The sequence below is a fragment of the Apteryx mantelli genome, chromosome 1 (assembly GCF_036417845.1).
Source record: "Apteryx mantelli isolate bAptMan1 chromosome 1, bAptMan1.hap1, whole genome shotgun sequence".
NCBI classification, from domain to species: domain Eukaryota; kingdom Metazoa; phylum Chordata; class Aves; order Apterygiformes; family Apterygidae; genus Apteryx; species Apteryx mantelli.
The window spans coordinates 60248931-60270413 of NC_089978.1; the positions used below are offsets into that span (position 1 = coordinate 60248931).

Genomic DNA, 21483 nt, shown 5'->3' on the forward strand with positions numbered 1-21483 from the left:
TGCTTTAATATATTGAATTACACTGTATATTGATCACTTAAGAGCACTGATACAACGTCAGCATCTTCTCATTCTGCAGATATCATCGCAGAACAATTGTGCTGTGACATACATGCCTTCTCTAAAATACATATTCATTCTTCTAAAAACATTCTCAAATTGTCTGCTTATAGCACAAAACAAAATTAGAAGAAAAAAAATATGTATTTCCAAAGATCATTCTATCCTTGCTAGCGAGTCAACCAAGTACAAGGGAGCGCCTGTCACAGGATATTATGGCAAAGAATATTTTCATTAACTAGCTTTACACAACTGTAAGTATCTCATTACTTTAAGATGACGATAAGATGGCCAGACAGTATTTCTAATGCATCATTTTTATTACTTGTAGGCAAATGATCCAAATGCTTTTTTAGTGATATGGAAGAAGAGGGTAATATTTCTTAGAGCTCCAAAGACTCTTGAACATGTTATTGTCCATCCCCATATTACAAAAAATGTGCCTTTCAGCTTCCCAATGTATCTTTTTTTTAAAGGTTATCAGAAGGTAGACAGAACTAGGCCTTACTCACCTTTGTATACCTGAAAAGTAACTTATAATCCCACCACGCCAATCATTTACTGATATTCTTGTGAAATGAAAGACCTGGTTAAATATTTGCTCATTTATGACTCAGAAATAAGAGGGTGAAACTACATAAAGTAAGTCTAAAACCAGCTTTATAACACAGGTTTACTTACCAATCATTGTATGCTTAAAATCATTCTATGCAATTTGGTTATCAGATTCTCAAAACAAAACTGGAACAACTTCTGTTAAATACATTTGATTAAGATACACAACTATCAGAAACTGGTCATGGGCAAAAAGCATTGTTTTTTTAAAAAAAAAGAAAAAAAGAACTGAAACCACACTAGGCAAACCCTTGGTGCTCATCTGTAGTATCTTCATGCAAGGGCAGTGTCTGACCCTACTCACTGCCCGAAGCACCAAACTCCACCAGCGGCATTAACGACAGCTTCCGGCAGATGGCACCACAACTCGCCCAGCAGCTAGTTAACTCCTTAAGAAGCCCGTGTCTTTTTGGCTGCGAAGACCCTCAGCTTCCATGAAGAAGTACGTTGTTACGTGATCTCTCTTCTAGAGACAATAAAGATTACGCTTATTCCCCTCCCCTTAAGGCATTCCCTAATTCAAGCCTGGACGGCCTCCCTTTGTACTGGAACCTGTTGCTTCATAAGTAGCCTGCACTTACGGTCATTCGTGTAAGCACGGGATACACTTCTTCCTGTCTATTGAAGAAACTTATTAATGACCATGTATAAAATAATTCTTTTCTGATCAGAAAGAACTAGGGGAGATGCAAATACTCTGGTATGTTTTTAAATAAATTCTCCTCTTATATATAAAATCACCAGAATAAAAAAATCCTTGACCAAGATAAAGTTATACATCTGAAAATGTGTAAGTGATACAATTTGAACATTTCTTCTGGCTGCGGAAACACTTCCGCTGGAGCAATATTGTACCACAAATTTATCTGACCATGGCATTCATACAAACAGAATGAAGAAACACATCTTGTATTTTATGCATTCTGTTTTACAGGAACAAAAATCACCCTTCCTGTTTCAAATTATGCTGTAGTTTTTATTGCATAGCTCGAACACAGACATAGAAGACAGGATGATTTTCTGGCATCTGAAAATCTAAATTAGTTTTTCTGTGGGAAGGTTGAAGGTTTACAAAACAGGCTCCTTTTTTTGTAGGAAGTGCTGTGAAGCAGCACTTTCATTTATAGATTTGCAAATTAGGATAACTCCTCTCATGGAAAGTCATAGCTAACAAGAGACGGAAAGAAACAAATAACAAGGTAGATACTGACTTAATATCTGTGATGGAAATGTATTTTGGCAGAGTTATATTTTGGAAAAAAACAAACCTGAATTAACTTGTTTCCGAGTGTTATTCTGTGTAGAATCTGACACCTGACACAGGTCTGTTGGTTACAGTTCAGATCACTCACAGATCGACTGCTTAGAGCAAAAACTAGTACGGGAAGGATTACTGGTTCCAGGCTTTTGCCATGTAATCTCTGATTCTTAATTCTGCAAGAAGAATTAGGCTTATACTGCAGAATAGGCTGTTTGGGTAAACAACCATTTTAACAAAATGCACACAATAACTTCATCAAAAAAACAAAACAAAGCTTTGTTTTTAGACTGGCTAGTTTAGGCAATGAGTCACTGTAACCCTGGCCTGAGAAGAAATTTTCTTTAAACAAGAAACTACAAAGAGTCTTGACTTAAGGTAGACTTCACTTAAATTAGAAAGACATTATATGGAGAATAAAAATAAGGTTGTATCCCTTTTAGAAACATGGAGCGAAACAACCCCTCTAAAATACTTGTAATTACTGTTTGGGGGATTTAACTCTGAAATGATTAGCATCCAGCAAAATCCCAAGGTCTAAGAAAGAATTTCTACACAATCCTCTTGTTAACATGCACAGGAAGAATTCCCACCAGAGCATCATTTTGCTCAGCAGTAGTAAAGTACAGCCTGGAGAATATGTTTCTACTTGCCTGCTTCTCTATCCACTTGATCCATTTTGGATCCATGAAGTTTTTTTCTTAGACCAATATAGTTTCTCTCACATAAGCACATATTGAGGAAGCTCTCTACTTTTGACTATATTCTTATTCATGAAGCAACTACAATACATGTTTTAAAGTACTTCTGTAAGATACTAGTCATCTTAACTTATCCATCATTTTTAGTCTATTAAAAAACAAACAGTTCTCTCCTATTATTATTCTTCCGGGGATGAAGTATAACAAGTTATTTGAAAATTTTTTTCAATATTTAACCAGTCAGTCTTATATATGCTGAAGTTTAAATGGGTTGCATGCAGGGAAAAATGAATTTGGCAAGGTTTAATCCCTTTGAAAAATTCACAGGTTTATAATTTCACTCTTGGCTTACTTCCGTTCCATGGAAATACTGAGAGATGGAAATAAATTTGGGCAGGGTTCAGTGACTCAGAAAAAACAGTATGTTCTTTTTTCTGGGAGAAGATGCACACATAATCAAAAAAAGAATAAAGACATTCCAATTAAAAAAAATACAAAAGAATTTAGCTCTGACAAACATTTTGAGCAGTACAGGTATATACTGATGAGAGTTTCCAAAAAAAATTTCCATCGACAGTAGTCAGAAAAAAACCAACTTCTTGGCTCATTCAGAGCAGCTTGCATTTTGCTTTGAGAAATATGCTACATTCCATGCTGGATCAGGAGAATCAGAGCTTTTAGGAATACAGCACATTAAAATCAATAAAGCAATCTGTTACTAGGTATCTTTGGAAATGAAAAGCACTACATTTTTCATTTCAAGTAATTATGACTTCTCCTGCCTTCCCAGAAAAAGGCAGGTCAAGAATTTGTCTTAAAACTATAGAGTAAAGTAGTACCAGAGCTTGGGAGCAAACCACAGGAAACCCTAGCTCTAGACCCAGACTTACACCACTAAATCTTTCATGTATTCCTGCTAAATCTGTTAATATAGACTCAGTTTGCACAGTCAAACTGCCATACACCTTCGCCATATACAAAGTAAACCTTAACAGAAAAACAGCTCACAGATATTTTTTATTTCTGTATTAAGATAAGAATAGTGGCTAAGCAAACACTGATATTACGTGTTATATTAGTCAGCCTCAAGAGTGAAATAGAAAACTTGGAAAAACAGCCTGTTTTAATGTGCATCCATTCTAACACTCTTATGTTTACTTACTTCATTGAAGTGAACATCTTGCATTCCAACATCCTCCATCATTGAAGCCTCTTCATCTATATTAGGTGTGATTACTCTAAAAGCAGTACAACCTTGCCTAAACATTCCTATGTTTGAAAAAGAAAAATACACATATTTATCTAATATCAGCAAAATACTTCTGTCCACCAGAAAAACATTAGACCATTTTGTGATGCTAGACAGGGCAGAAGACATATTTAAATATACTTACCACCAAGTCAATAAAAAAAATTCCAGACTCCCACTATGTAATTAAAACCCTAGAACTCACATTATTATTGAAGTATAAATAGGTTTAAAAAAGCCCCCAAAATGCTAATATCTGGACTCTCCCTGGATAGTTTTGTTTTGCCCCTGGAAATACCACAGGCAGAAGTTTGATCCTTTATGTTACTGAGAGGAAATAACTTCCATACAGCAGTAGGAAAAAAAAAAGCAGGTCACCCAAAGGAATCACAGATTATGCAGATTCTCACTAGTTACCAGTTACTTGTTATTGGGTGTGGAAGAAGATACAACTTAGACTGCAGCTCAGTTTTCCACCCTGTCTTTATCTATAGGATCAAAGTTCCCAGTCAGGTATATGGGAAAAGAGAAGATTACAGGGCTTTTATTAAAGAAGAATAGATCTCTAGAAGAGACTTCCAAAAATCTGTAAAGATTGATGATGACGCTGAGCTAATGTTTTGCAGGCAGACTTACTTTGAAACATTTATGTCTACAGGACACTTTAGCTTTGCCTTTGTACGACAGCTGAAAATGAAGCAAAGGCATAGGTCTACAAGATAGCTTTTCTCTGTTCCTTTTATGCCTCTTGAGGAGCACGTGTTTAGTATGTAAACTATCTTTCCCCTCCCTCCACCCCGCTCCAATAATTTCAGAAGCCTCACTGTGACTTGATCTAAAACTGTACCAAGGCTCATCCCACATCTTTTTCTGAAGACAGCTGCTGGCACAGAAGACAAACCAAGACAAGCAAAGCATTCTGAGCATTAGTATAACTGACTCAACAGCTGAAGATTCGTATGAATTTATTTCGACTTCTCAGGCAATGCCAGATTTCCCTACATTCGGTGAGAGACTATTTAGTGAACAAGAATACCTACTGATGAGACTGGTTAGAAGGGGTCTGGCTTTAGCTATTACCAACTGTAATGTAAAGTGCAAATTTTTACTTTCCCAGAAATCTTGCTTTACTTTCATCTGAAATGCTTCCACTTAAGTATGCAAGTATGCTGTTAAATATGTGAATACACATTCCAATTAAGTCAGAATGTTTTTCTTGGTGAACACTTCTGCCTACATCTTCCTCAGGCAAACTAATTACTGCTATTCTTAAACTATAAGGAAATATACAAACATTGAAGTAAGATTTCAGAATCATACCTTTTCGTGTGAGATATTCTGCAACCAGTGCTGCTACATGAACATAGCACATTGCTGCCTAAAACAGAAAATGTAACAAATGTTAGAAATTACAGTTATAATGGAACTACTAAAAACAACTTAAGGTTTATAAGAAGAGCCCTAGTCCTGAGATAATTTCTTACGTTTTCCTTTTTTGCTGCTTTGCCGAAGATGTCCTATAACTGGTTAAGAATTCTCCACTTCATTTATGCAAAACTGTAACTGTGCAAGAGCACTCTTTTTTCCACCAGAGTACTGAATAGCAAGGATAGCAGTACACAATCTGAGAGTGACCATGGATTACAAATTACAAGTTAATAATGCCATCCTGTAAGAAAAACAGGCAAATCTCTGGGATGCATTGTGTAGGGTAAAGAGGTAATAATTCTCTTCAATACTGATGGTGCTTCTGCTAACTTGCTTGGGTTTTTTTTGCCCCAGACCAAGAAAAAAGTAGAAAACCTGCAGACAGACCATTTGAGAGCAGCAAAAGCAGAAATTTAACCTATATACCGAATTTGAAGGAATTTGGTTGGTGCAGTCTGGAAAATAGAAGATAAAAAGAAAGGCAGAGTAATCATCAAGCATTTGAAATGTTTTTGAGAAGTAGACCATGATCACTTTTCTCCACAGAAAGGACAAGAAAAGATGCAAGAATCCTCTTTAGCAAAAATGGTTTGTGCTGAATAGCAAAGGGTTTTTCTAACTGTAATTGATTTGTAATGGAATAGTTTACATATAGGCTGTAGAATCACAGATACTGGAGTTGAAGGTAAAACCTAAGTATCTATCCAGAATTGTCTCTAATTCATACTTTGTATGGGGTTGGAATAAGTGATCTACAGAGGTCCTTCTCTAGCCATATAGTCAAAGATTCTATTTTTTTAAATCAAAAATTAAAAATAGACCTGAAAAAGTACCAGAAGAACTTGCCTTCTGAGAGAGTAGACTTGGCACGCAGCAAAAAAATGAGATGCTTCTTTCAAAATGCAAGGTAATAACAGAAGAAGTATTGTATATTCCCTCTGCATTGCTACCATATAGATAAAAGAATTATAGTACTAACACATGAATAAGTAAGGTAGCAGCTAGTATCTCTTGCAGATGTTTACTCACATGATGCTAAGTGTAACAGACACTTTCATGACATTGTGATGAGATGCAACAAGATTTGCTCTCAGATGGAACAAACTTCCAGACAGTACCTAAATTCACTCTGTATGCTGATAAAAGTACTTACATTTGATCAAGACAAAAATCCCCTCTCCCACCACTCCCTTTTCTTAGAAATAAATATTTTAACAGCATGGTAAAATCAGATAGCTATTTTATTGTTCAATATAATTTTAAGTACATTGGGGTTTTTTTATTAGTAAGCAGTATGAATTAGAATCATTTAAACTAATCATAAAGGTAACTGGAAGGAAATGTAAGGAGTGACTTTTAAAGTGTTTCAGCAACTGAGAGCTAAAAGATATTTTTAAGTAAGTCTGCCTCTTTCACTGTTTATATTGAGGATTCCTGGCGTAGCTGCATATCAGCTATAGTAGTTAAACATATGCCTTACATTAACGATCAGGAATGACTTACAGATGTACTCAGGCAGCATAAAAACCTTGCCATTGAAGTTAATCTACTAACAAATCAAAATTTAATTAAAAAAAAAAACTTACTATATTACACACTGACAACTATACACGGTATTTTAAATTTCAAGAAAGTCAAGCTTATTAGGAAGCTAATCTAGTTCAATTTTATTCACTTACCTCTGAAAGATCCCCATTTTTAACATGAATCCTTGCCATGCTGTCTAACCATGTCTTCCTTAGTTCGGGTGTACTAGCATAAGACTTTGCCAAACTATACTGGAGGTCCACAAGCATTTCTGGATCATTCTCATGCTCCTTCATTTGAGCTGTAGCCATCAGTACCGTACGAATACGTTTTGTTAAATCCTTAACATCAGAAGGGAATGTAGTATGCTAAAACAACAGAAAAAGAAAATAGTTACTTAACTTTTCCTTCTTTGCATAATAAAAAGTTGAAACAATTTCAAAAGACACTATGAAAAGTTTTCAGGCAGCCTTTCCACAGTATAAAAAGAAGAATCAAAACAGACCTTGATAATCCTGTCGCTATTGGCACAATTATTGATGATGGAAAGGGACTGCTGAAATCTAGTTCCTCCAATTCCAACAACATCAGCAATTAACTGGCTTACTGAAATAATAACCTTGACAGAAACAAACATCTTGTTAGTGCACATTTCATGAAATACCCCAGAAATGTAAGCAACTACAAAAGAAGTTTTGTTCTTTTTCATTGAAAGACTATTCCCTGAAGTGAAATTGTATTTGATAGAATTTTTTCAAAAATTACTTGTATAACAGCATAGGCAATTTTATGAGAAACAAGTTTGTGTAAATTATCACAGGTATCCTCTGGTCTAAAAAATGACCGCTCAGATGAACTAGCCAGAGGTCGTAAAAGTAACAAACACACAACTTGTCTATGTATTTCTGTTTTGTTGGAGATCTTTAGCTGCTTACTGCTGCATTCTTTTCTTCCTCTGACATAACAAGGTATGCTATTTCACAAAGTGATATCTACAAAACAGAAAACTTGCTGCTCACAAATAAAAAGTTGTATTTCCTAGAAAACACAGGGTCATTGAATTGTTTCTATTTTCATGTAGTGAACATACTTCTATTACCATCTTCTTAACTTTGAATAGTACTGGCCTTGCTTGAATCCAAAATCATCTTTCTTATGGCTCTATTTGACAGGACTTTGCACACTCGTATGCAACTGCACATCTACAAGCATAGGCAACCCAACACTTGAAAACATGAAAGAAAGAAAAATAAAGTATACTAACTTGCAGATGTGTCCTAACAAAAGACTTCTTCCCTGTGTAATCAAAATTATTTCTCATTAAGAAGTAAAGTAACTGTGAAGCTTCAGTACGAATTGAGCTCAATTTGGAGTTACAATACTTAAGAATTTCATAGCACAATGCAGAACACATATCAGCTCTACCTTCATAAAATGTAGAAGGAAACTGAGGAAAAAGCAGAAGAGAAAAGTTATCCATTAAAGCTAACTTCAGTTCTTGATAAAATAAATGTATCAAGAAAAATACAAATATATTAATATTTCCAAACAAACCAACAAAAAACCCAAACAATTATAGTAGTTCACAACACAAAATGATTTTTACAGCAGTTCAAAGAATGATTATCCCATGCTGTTTTGGGATCATGACAGTCCTTATTCACCAAATTCAGTTTGGGATTTTAGTTCTTCAACTTTTATGAAGTGTATTGTTAACTAAAGAAACAGACAAATAAGTGAAGATTAACCATTGTAAAACTTCTTACCTTAAAAATAAGTGCCCTTAAAGCTATGAAGACATTTTTCAATGCTGTTTCTGACTGGTTCTTTTGAAGGAAGCAGAGGTATACATCAAATACTTTTTTCATCAGTGGATTATGCCCATGATCAGCCAGTAGTTGATTCTTTAAATTGATAGCAAGAATTTAGAAGTTTTGTACTGCAATACATTCATAGTACTCTAAAAATATACACAGATCATTCAAAATGTTTTTGCTTCAACAAGCAAATTAAAAACAATCTGCATAATAATATCACAATGTTTAATAACGCAAGCAGATCTGAATTTTAATTAGATATTTCTAATATTTCATTAACCTTGCTCTATAAGCAAAGTGTTGGCTTCTATGGAGACTTATAAAACAATGATAACAGATTTTTAACAGCTGTTAATTAAATCAGTAACTATTAGCAGTTCCTTGAGAGGCACACTCAAAGTATTAGCACACATTGGTTATGCTGGCTTTAGTAGCTCAGACAGTGGAATTTTCACACAGCAGTACCTCTTACAATGCTCTAAACCTCCCTTCCCGCCAAAACCCAACCCACCCACTCACCATCTTCTCTTACTGTCCTAAAACTGAAACCAAAAAGGCTCTTAAGGATGAAGATATTGGTTACTTTTCAGAGTTTTATCTACATCAAGAACCAAAGGTACTATCTCAGGTAAATTTTAAGGAAATAGTAACTCCAAGAATCTTTTAAAAATTGTTAAACTAGGTACATCGAAACATAACTTACGGTCTTGCCATATAATACATCTATCACACCAAAGGACCTTTAAAAGACAGTTATACTGCTAACATTAACTAGACGCAGGTTTCTGGAAGTGTTTTTAGAAAGAGCTAGGACAAGTAAAGAGTTTCCAACAGATTACTGTTGATCAATAAGGAATCTCTCCCATACTATATTCAGCTTTATTGTTACCCATGTAACAATACATGTAACATGTAACCATGTAACATGTAACATGTAAATTAAGAACATGCACTATTTAAAATAAATGGATTTACTCCTGATTTAAATTTAACACTTGCATGACTCAGACGTAGAATCTTTTCTTAGGCAATAATCTTGCATCTTTCCATGAAAGAGGTGTGTCTGTGTGCAATACTTAACCGAAGACAAAGCATTTTGCTTTGACAGGTTATCAGCTATTAAATGATACAACCATGAAATATTTGTGTTAAAAGTGAAACACAATACTAGAAATGTTAAAAATGCAATGCTATACTACTATACAATATAAAATGTAAATTTTAAAATATTTTTTAAAGTAATTTTTCTGAAAGATAATTACGGGACATGTCAACATCAAGTCAAGGACAAACCTTAAAAGCCATTGTGAATAATGATAAAGTATCCAGAATTGTAAGGCAAACTTCAGTGGCAATATTGGCTTCAAGTAAAGACTGGTGAAGAACATCTGCATCTGAATGGCCATAGCCTACAGAAATTTCAAAGGAAGTATAAGTGCTTGACAAACCCACTTAAACATTTCTTATTTGCAAAAGCCTTGCTGTACTAGGGAAAGTTTAACAAAAAGGAAAAAGCTTGACAAAAGTTTATATTCAATATAAAATAATATTTCATATGCATTTTAAATACTTTTCAAATATGTGCACATACACAATTATTCTAGCAAATTTACACAAGATTATAAAATATATCAAGTACAAAGAAAAAATGTTAACAACAGAATCACTAAACAGCAATTAAAATCTTAAGTGCCTGATATTTCATATGTGTGTATATATCTACATCTATGTACCTATCCTAAAATAAGTACTACAGTAGGATTGAGTTATAGCTGAAAATATCTACTGGTAATTTAGAGATGTTATAATGATCTCAAAATTAATCATTATAAAAATACAACACACTAAGAATTGAAAGAATACAATAATGACTTATGAGAATGCAGCTGAAGACCCAAATAATTAATTCTGGTATGTAGCAACATCGTGAGGTAGCTCCAGATTTGATCAAAATATTTGACTGCTTTTAGTTCCATATTGTATTTAATTAATTTAAAAAACATATGATAACCAGTGCTGAAGTGTAATAAGTTGTTTATGTTCCCTAACGTTGAACTTTCAGAACCAGATTGTCAAATGTGTCCTGGTTGCTTTACACAAATTTGGTCCAGATCATACTGACGCATTAGATTTACTAGTCAACTTAGCATTGCTAAAGTACTGAAAAGCATAGCATAAACTTTTGAGGCTAAGAAAAGCACAGAAGAAAGGACATTCTTTTACAGTGACACCTGGCCACTTCTTTCTGCACAGTCTCTGCTTCCCAGTCTGAGCTACGCATGCAGGCTTGTTCACAGATTTTTTTTCCTCCCTGATCCAAACTAAGCAGACCTAGTGCAATATGTAGCTTAGAAAGAAGAATCATCTTTTGGAATCTGTGTCTGTTTTTAAGAACTAGAATATGAATCCTAAAATCAAAGCAAGCAAATAAAAAGCTATAATGTAGGGGAAAAAAATCTGTAGAAGATTCACTAATGTGAATCTTCTGCCTGCTTTATAGCTCTCCCAAACACTGGAAAGGAGGTAGAAGAACCACTAGTTTCTGGGGATTTATAGATGCTTTTTGTCAGGAAATACACACCTCTTTCTTATCACCTTTTACATTCTCTCTGCCTCCACCTCTCCCTCCTCCCACATACTTTTTTTTATGGCTGCAATACAGCTACTTCCTTCACTTTTGTAATGACAGAAAGGAACAGGCTGCATTTGGAAACAAGTTTTAGCACAACAACCATTTGCCAGTATTTTTCATACACTTTTTCTCTAAGTAAAAGTGTTCTTTTCCTTAAAGAAATTCAAAGAACAATCCTTCTTTAAAGCAGTCACCTTTAGGTGACCAGAAATCCTTAAGTTAGCCTGTGGTTTTGGCACTACTGATAATACAAAGAGATGCTGACCATTTGGAAAAAAGAATCAAGGTCAGGGGGAAAATTCTTTAAAAATATAATTTTTTTTCTCTTCCAGAAAAAAAAGACTTTCAGACACGAAGAATGGTGCAAGGGTTATTATAAATCATAAATAAAAGCTGTAGCCAATGGACAGGATTCCAAACAGTTACAATTGTATTCTTTCCATAAATAATTAAAACCATCTAACCAAACAGGCCACTGTCTGTTTACTCTGCATTATTATTGGAGATAGACAGAACATTTGGGCAGGATGTAAACTTAAAGGAAAACTCAACTGGGCTCGATTAAAAAAATGGATTTAGCAATGATTTTTCATATATATGCTAAAAATTAAACTTGTTTCAAAATGCTATAGTTTTAGAAAAGACAGTTTTACATGAAGAATACAATATTAATACACTCAATATCTATTTCTCATATGTAATTTAACAAGTAACTATGGAACTACAATTACCACATCTAATATTTTCATCTACCTAGATATGCATATGTTTTGATATGAATCTGTACAGTCACACTAATGCAGAATAACTGGATTTAAAAACACCTAAAAACTGTGAAAACGGGATCATCTCTAATGACTATGAGGTAGACAATGATTGTATACTGCTATTACAGACCAGGGTGTGTGTCTCGTATTTCAGTATGTTTGTGCATTGTTGTGTATTCAGCTGAGCTTCCTCCCCTCCTCCTTCCCCAACAATATACATATAAATCTACCTTCCTGCTTGCCTATATTGAGATGCTTCAAAAATTTGAAATATTTTACATTGGCCTAATTTCTCTCATACTGTACTGGAGATATTAAGCTTATAATTTATATTTGTAGACAACTGTCTTGCCAAAGGATCATGATTATAAGAACAAGTAGAACAACTACTTCCACCAGGTACATCTTTACTGTATGTATCCTATACAGGATACCTGAAAGATTTATTAGGGTTCTGAACACTATCTTAGATACACGATACAGACTGACTACTACGCAAAACTGAATGTTAGGCAAGAACAAGAACCAAATATATAAAAACTAATTTCACATTTCACATGGCTTTTATAGCAACATATTTTCACCTTATAAAACCATGGCCAATATATGGAGTAATATCCTTATACTCATTCTGTATCCAACATAAAAAAACTATTATCACTTTATTCAAAGTTATCTGAGTGAGATACCTTCCTTGATAATCTCATTCAATCTAGATGGAAAAGAACTGACAGTATCTTTTTAACATAGGCATGTGTTTATTAACATCCTTTAGCTCACAGTTTCTAAATTCAGTGAACTTTGCTAAGTTCTGGAGATATGAAATCTCTTTGCATACAGGGCGCAGAAAGAGCCATGTTATTTCCCTGAGAATTTTTTTTTTTTAATCAATCTTTCTCTACTAAAAGTATTTCATCATACTGAATATATAGAGTCATAGAGTGTAAAAGCCCTTTCTTTTATGTTTTAAAAAACATGTAGAAATCAGTATGATACAGCAATAGTACTGCTGCTTACATGACTGCTATACAGTTTTCTCATATTTTTAATTCAAAAATTTACATTTTTTTAATTAAAGAAGGTGAGAGAATGTGTTTATAATATAGAAAACCCTTTTTCATTTTTCCACTAGACTACATGGTAAGTCTTATGCAGCTAGGTCAACTGTTGTTTTATATTACAGATAATGAGTTAAAAGGCTTTAAGTACCTGTAATGGACAGTAAGGTATGCTTTGGGAAACAAAAGGATGAGTATAGGGAACATATAGTTAACTCACATAATAGCTTTACTACACGTAAATCTTTTCAGTCTTAGTGCTGTATTTTACTGGATTAGTCAATCAGTTTCATTGTGTTTTGAAGCTGAAAATTTAAAAATGATGTTTCAGAATACTTTACACACAGCATAACTTGCAATTTAAGAGCAGCATATTTAAAAAGATAGGACATAAGCAGATTTAGTTTTCAAAACACAGTCTTACACAAGCTGACTTCAACCTGATTAAATCTTACCATTGTCTACAGAAATTCCAAGAACACTTGATATCTTTCTCACACTGAAAACAGAAAAATCACTTCATTATTGGATGTTTTTTCACTTCCAGACAAACTAGATCACGGATTTCACACTCTTCATAGAAATTCTAGGGAACATATTTCTCCTTAGGAGATGTCAAAACATGGAGATATGGTCAAAGTGCATCTTGTAATTGTTAGATTAATCATTTATAAGATCAAGTGGAAAAAAAAAAAACTTAATGAAGCCAATACACAAAGATATAGAAATCCTGTAACCATACACAGCACAAAATTCAAGTGCATATAATTTAAAAAAGATTAAAATACAATTATAAACTATGCTCTCATTAACCATGCTCCATGTTATGGCATCAGCCAGTGTTGATTGTTCTGTTGTAAAGCAGGGAACAGACCATGGATTGATTCCAGCTACTTATTTGACCTAGAACAATAAAAGTCATTGAAATGCACTGGTGTGGCTCTGTGTCCTGTCTCTGGTGTTGTGGTACTGGTTGAGGATGATGAATGTTACGTTGTCATGAAACTTACTGTGGTTAAAAGTGAGAGAGTTATCCAGGCTGCTCAGCTGCTGTAATCTGGCATGCATCATTCCTGTTCTGTTACGGGAAACAGGCAATGTCTGAGATTTTCGATCATGAACTATGGATCCCAACCCCTCCTGGTTCCTGCAAGATGGGTGAAATGGGATAGAAGCAAAAGTTAGACATGTCAAACTGCAGCAGGATAGGAAGTGTTAGTTAAGCAATTACAGCACAAGAAGTTTTATAGAAAGAATTGTAATGCAACCTATTTACTGTTTTACTTACAAAACAAAAATAGGTAGCTTAAGAAAAAAAGCATCACAGCAAACTCTTTCTTAAAAAACCTCAAGGCATGAAAGCAAAAGAACACAAGCAGTTGCTCTTGAAAGCAATTTACTTCAGAGCTTTTGAGAACATAAATATTTGAGAACATGAATATTCTGAAAATATTCAGAACCCAAAACCAAAATCCTTTATTTTGACTGTACAAAGTTTAGAAAAAAATTAGAAGGACACACAAGGCTAAAATTAGAAAGATTACATGCAACAGGAAAGCATGAATTAACTGAGGTATTATTATGTATGTCTTACCCAAGCAGGAAGGGAGAAGAGCCATATACTTTGTTAAACTTGCAGCAATCAAGTGAAGAAAACAGAAAAGTGATCTGTGTTAGCAATCAGTACAGGCTAACTTCCTACTGTGTACCACCACCAGAGCTGATGAAAAATAAAAACCAGTGCTTGAATTCCACAATTCCCTGTTCCCTTTTACTCTGTTATTTGTGCATTTTAAGAGTGTGTGCATTGATTGTGACATACTTTGGTGTAATAACAATGTGAAAGACTAGAAAACTACTTTTATTGGGAGAGTTCAACACCTCTGCAGCACACAAGATGACTTCTGTAGTGTAATTACTTGAGCATAACATGCAACACAGATTAAGTGATCAGTCAACAAAAAGGAAGTGTGGTAGTCTTCTCTACAAACTAGTCAAATTAGTTTAATGCATTTCTAAAAACCCTAAAAATTGCAGAATCCTGTAAATCCAGACTTTGAAGTTCATTGAAGCAGAAGGGTTACAGTCAAAACCTTAAAACAGCCAGATTCATTTTGGCCATAGACTTTTTTTAAGGTGTGTGAACATTCCTCCTGAAAAATCTCCAAGAAGGTAGCCAAAAGCTTTTTGTTTGCAGAAAGAGATTCACATGCTATTAAATCTAAATTAAAAATAAAAATGCTAACATCTTAGTCAGAATCCTCTACCACCCAAAGCCAGCAACAACTTTCTCACTGAGTTCAAGAGGGCCAGTATTTAAAGCCCACACGTTTAATATAACAGCATCACCATGTCAAGCACAGTATGAGGTCTAAACAGTTTGCTATCTTTTACTGTATTATAAAAAAAACTTCGCATAAAAAAATTAATATGCAAAGATATTCAAACAATTCAGTATAAGTTTCTGACACCTACAGATTAGCATACAGGCATCTTCAGTCTTTGAATTAAAAAACAGCAGCTTTGGAATGTTTGCTATTCATCTTTTCAGTAAAAACATTATATATAAAATTTCTAAAACATTTCAACTGACATAGGTTAAATCTCAAGTGAATATAGAGTAGATTTAAATTACAGGATCGTTCTTCCCAAAAGACTTCATTTTAATGAAAAAAAAAAACCTGCTGTAAAAGTACAGCATTTAACAGGTGGATTTTAAAGTAATTTATTATAAACGTTTATAACACACTCACTCCCATCATTCTTAAATAGATACCAGATTTTCAGATAGGACACAGATTTGATAATACAGTAAGCAGTTACTTACTTCAAGTTGTTAGGTATTATTTCACAATAATTTTTCTATCGTCATACAATTTATTTGTAATAGATTCAAGGCATATTGTACACACTATTATTCTTAGTGGACAAGACTGCTAAATTTAAATTCCACACAGTACCTGGCTATATATCGTTTTCCCATGTACTGGAACTGGTGTAAGCATACTCTGCAGAAAACACATAATAAATCAGAGAAGCAACACTTAAAACAATTTTTTAAAATATATGTATGCTGGAATCATTCAACTATTATTTTTGTTTCACTTTACATCGTTACCTCATAAAACTTCTTAATTTCTCCCACCCTTAAAATTCCCTTCCATTCCCCAAGCCAAGAAAAGCTAGACATGGCCCCTCTGAAATCAGTCATTTATGGTTCTTATTTTGGTCAAACTGGGATTAATATCAAAAGGCAAACAAGGGAGCACACCCATCCCAGCACTCTGAATCCAAACAGCTAGTTTGAAGCCTAACAGTGCCAAGCAACAAGAGCCAAAAGGTGAAAGAACAGAACACCCTAGAAAGTTGTAAACACGGAGCTGAAGTGCTTCATTTTGAATGGATTTTTATTATTTAATGTTTATAGAAAAGTAATGTTTAGCCTCAACTATCACAGGCAAAACTTCATTATACAAAATGAGGTATAATTACTTTCCAAATGAACTGCAATCCAGGACAAGCAACATGCAAAGAACCGAAGCAGAGAGATAACCAGACATTATACATGCACACATTTTGCAAAGCATGTATGAGAGCTAAAACAAGAGCAATAAAACCTGATTCCTTCCCCTTGACCTAAAAAGAATTTTTAGGCCTCTAGATACCAGGATAATAACAACATGGTTCCCTTTTCTAAAGGGAAAACATTTTTTTAAAACTATTTTCTAAAAAAACAAACAAACAACCCCCCCCCCCATTTTGAAAAGGGAAACAGCTTTTACTGACTTTACAATAATCAGAAGACAAGGGTACATCCTAAAAGATATAATAATTTTTCATTAAAAAAAAAAATCTATACTTCAATATGTTGTTATATTTTAAACAATCCTAATGCTACTGGTTTCAGATCCATCCAGAATATTCTGAGCATAACCTAATTTTCGAGGTGCCTCTGCTTTTCTCCAAGACTGTTAAGTATATAAAGCTGCTGACTGAAAAATAAATTAGAAGTCACACTTTCAAATCAAGAAAAATGGTTTGGATGGAGGCTGTATTGATTACTTAATATGACCCTTTTCTCATTGAAAGTAATTACTTGATAATTCATAAGGCTTAATACAATTTCTCTTGTTTCTCAGGTAAGAATATTCTAAAAATTCTTCATTAAAGCGTAAATCCAAACTGAAAGATAGTTTTCAGGCTTTCTCTTTCACATGTCAGTGTGAATGAGGGAGGAAGTTGGCAAACAGTCTCTTTAAATCATCTCCATTTTGTACGCAGATCCTAGGTAGACTAGCTACCTCCAAACTGCAGAATCAGAACAGCATTGGCCTCCCCCAGACTTGTCATTCTGTTTGCAAGTTAACCTCATTCCCCTTTCTCATGTCTCCTTGTCTTTTTTAGACTCTAAGCTCTTCAGAAAAAGCTCTTTGGGTGGAGAGTACCTACCTACCAGAAACACTGCCTCACAGTGGTATTGAGAAACAATCTGTATTAATAAAAATTATCATCAAAATGAACATTATTGTCATTGGTAAAATATTCCTAGAAATGGAAGAGGTAGACTTCTATGAGCCTTGCTTCCATGCTGGTTCAAGGAACTATGGTATCATCCACAGCATTAATCTAATGGGAACTTTATTCTGTATTCCTTACACTGATATTGTGATGGAAACCTCCTCTGATAGTCAGTAATTCAAGAGTGCTCATTTGATCACAAACCAACCCAATCCGGCCCCTTAAATAAGAGGTCTCCAATGGCAAAATACTGTTTTGCCACTAACTGGTTGAAGTTTAAACCTCCGGCCTTAGAGTCTACTAACTAGGCTCATTTACTTGTTCAGCTCTGTCTCTGGTACAATCAATATTTTGCTAGATGCACTTAACTGATAAACTAAAATACACACCTACAACACGTTCCTAAAATAGATTTTGAGTAGCACATTCTGTAACACAATTAAATGCTGATACTACAGTTATTGAGCCTGTACTATGGAAACAAATGAAAAACAGCCTAGTGAAACAGCAAGGCCTGCAGAAAAGCTTCTGCAGCGCCCCACTTCAAGCAGATAGGGCTTCCTCACTTTTCACTAATGTATCAGCCAATTCTCATGAACGATAACGCTAAGCATGGATAATACTGGAGTGTAGCTGTTGACATGAAATACCAGGTTCCTCCTGTATCTTTTCCCTTACAGTATGGTAGAAGGGAAAGCTAGAAAGACACATCCCTTTGTTTCTCAAGTTATGTAACTCAATGCGTTTTGGTATGTAACCACACCATTTTAGCAGTTTGCATTCCAAGACGGATTTGAAAGCAGGCAGGTCAACCAAAAAGCTGGTTCCTCTTCTGGGAGTACGGCACAGTCTGAGTACTAAGCACTGTTTAAGAACATCCCTGGGATCATTTCTATTTATTCTAATTCCAGAAACTATCACGGAATATAGACAGACATGTAATTGTGCACATCAAGTTAAGGACTTCTAAACTGAGACTGATTGTATTTTTTTTTCAAATAAGGAAAAAAATTTATATACAAACTTAAATTTGCACTGATGATTTTAACAGCAAAATGAAATGTGTAATTTTATGAGAAGTTTAACAAGATCTTACTCTGTAATTGTGAAAAAGTCCATGAGTTCAGATTTTGTAGCCTTGTTCCAGTATGTAAACAATGCATCTAGAAAAATGAAAAATATTAAAACAAACAGGACAAAGGCAGCAAACACATAAAAACATTAAGCAGAAGAGTTAACATCAGTTCTCATTTTTTAAGATGAGGATTCAGAGACTCTGGAAACGGAGTACAGATGATTATTACTATTTAAAGTTTTCCTTGAAGCTGATTATACAGTTGCACATATAATTTCTCTGAATGGGTTTCTATAATATGCTTTTAATGAATTTGTAATATTCCCATACAGCTTCCTATTTTGAAGAGTAGTAAGTATGTAGCCAGTGATGGCTTAAGTGTTCTAAAAATGTAAGACCAGAATAGTTTGAAATAATAGTCTTACAATCTGCTTCTTTGTAAATTGGTCTCAACATTTTATAGCTTTTTATTCAAATTTATGATTTTTCTCTTGGTTTAATCACAATGGTTTACCATAGATAGTTTTTCAGCACTGGCTGTGATACCACAGTCAACTATAGACTAGTCAACAAATCAAAACTATCAGGGACATGCACAGATTTCAAAAAATGGCTACATATTTTTTTTGACGCTTGTAGTTACATAGCCAAGACGTGGACTGTTTTGCCAAAAATGTTTAAAATTAGCTATGAAACAAATTCAAAATTACTACTGAGATGTATGACAAAGTTGGTTTGATATTTGTTCTTTTCCACCAGAATTCAGACTAACCCCACCTCCCATAGTAACGCAAGTTTTATATCAACTTATTAAAACAGTAAATTTTAACCTGAACTTCCTGGAAATTCTGACAGATTTTTATATTTTTCAAAATGTAAAACACTGAAAAAATATTTTCCTTTTTTATTATTCCTTGCAATTAGCATACATAAAATAATATCTATGTAATTACATGAAAATCTAAAAATGTGACTGGATATTAAATATTTATAACCTTTCAAATCTCATTCTTGATTAAGTAGTGTAATAAGCTAGAGTTCAAGTAGTACTCCATAAACTAGATTTTCAGGATTTAACAACAAAATATGCTGAGAAAATAATCCTACTCTTGACATATTTTGCACAAATTGAAAAATTCAATATTTATACCAAAGGCTCTCCCCTTTTTTCTTTTTAACCCTGATCAAGGCTAGTGATGATTCTGAGTTGTACAATCCTAGAAAAAAATTAAGGATTTGACATTCATGCAGTATTTGCATGCCCCCCCCACCCCCCCCGATTATATCGGAGTCTGTCAGAATTTTCAATGGATAATCTTGCAAATACCCCTGGAAAATGGAGAAACACTAATACCACCACTCCTGAAATGGAAAGACCCAGTGATCAAGTACTTTGGTTCACAGTCATACAGGAAGTTCTGCAGAAGAGAGAAATGGACTAGCCAGATCCTCTTCTACTGAACACTGCAGTATTTATTCTTTACCTCCAGTCTCCAGTCCATACTGTACAATCACACATGAACGTATGTTTGCTTACCAAGTCCTTCAGTGTGCCTCATGCTTTGAGGGAATAAATGACATTTAATGGCTACAAAGTTTCAACCAGGGTTTAATTTGATCAGTCACACAGATCTGTAAAACTTGGCACAATGTGGTACCCACACCTAAAATATTCTTCTAATTTTAAAAAGGTGTTAAGTCACATGCATAAATCAAACACATCTCTTCAAATTTACAGAAATTAGGTGGAATTACCTACCATCTGACATACTTCTTAAAATATGAAGAAAACACATGAGCAGACTCTTGATCTCTGCCTGGTCAAGCTTGTCATATCGAACTACTGAACTTCCTAAAGTGCCAGTCTGTTGATTCTGAAAAGAAACCAGACAAGGCTTTGGCTGAAAAGTTCTTGAACTGATAACAAACTAAAATATTTTAAATTATCTTATTAATTCCTGCAACAGAAACAGGATCTCAGAATGGAGACAAAATGTTTCATAGAGGGAGACAGGTCAACACTTTATACACACAAATACCAAACTAAGCCTTTTCACCTTCATTCATTTTTATTTGCTTCTTGGATGAATTTTTCCTCCAGAAAAGGGGGGAAGAGGGAAGGTTACCTAACAGTGACTATCAGTCAAGATAATTATGAATAGGTAACCACATTGTAGAAAGTGGACATGCCCTTTTTGCTTAGTTGAAATACTGTAAAAATACACGCTACTGTTAGGCAATACATATATACTCCTTCATGGAGTCTGCTCTTGAACAGATGTTATACTTAACTGTAGAAAGGCCTTTCCATTTAAAGACATAAGAACTCCAAGGAAAACACAAATGTATGGGAATAGTACGCATTCTGGAAGACCAATCATCAGTAAGAAACTTGCCTCAAAAAACCTTTCTCCTGCTTCAAGACTTTGTTTATACAGTTCCCACATTTGTGGGAAATTAATCAGCAATACCCAATATTGAAGGAAGTCTGTCCAAAAAATAAAATCAAAAAAATCCATGACTGATCTTTTAAAGAGTACATCTAAAGAGCTACCAAACGGAGAAAACAGAACTGTGAGAATATAAAAATTGAGCTGTAGGCCGTGACTTATCTGTAAAAGAACCATTTCCACACAAGCAAGTGTTACAAAATCCTCAGTTAAGACTTTTACAGATACACTATATGTTACGTTGCTTAAAGAATAAATTATGTCCTCTTTCAGTGCCTTAACGTTCACTTTCAATATGAGGCTGCTTATCTGAATGGAAGGTAAACAA

The 21483-nt window shown here is 34.3% G+C and overlaps 1 protein-coding gene across 1 annotated transcript in view; it reads right to left on the reverse strand.

Moving 5' to 3' along the window:
* Positions 1-21483, reverse strand: part of DOCK9 (dedicator of cytokinesis 9) — a 140535-nt gene that overhangs the window by 15314 nt on the left and 103738 nt on the right. Inside the window, exons 35-45 of the mRNA XM_067293585.1 lie at positions 20465-20579; positions 18727-18793; positions 16073-16120; positions 14123-14259; positions 9949-10064; positions 8605-8742; positions 8103-8285; positions 7344-7457; positions 6991-7206; positions 5204-5261; positions 3797-3903 (exon numbers count right to left, since the gene is read on the reverse strand). Coding sequence (XP_067149686.1) covers positions 3797-3903; positions 5204-5261; positions 6991-7206; positions 7344-7457; positions 8103-8285; positions 8605-8742; positions 9949-10064; positions 14123-14259; positions 16073-16120; positions 18727-18793; positions 20465-20579 — 1299 coding nt within the window. The remainder of the gene's footprint in view (positions 1-3796; positions 3904-5203; positions 5262-6990; positions 7207-7343; positions 7458-8102; positions 8286-8604; positions 8743-9948; positions 10065-14122; positions 14260-16072; positions 16121-18726; positions 18794-20464; positions 20580-21483) is intronic.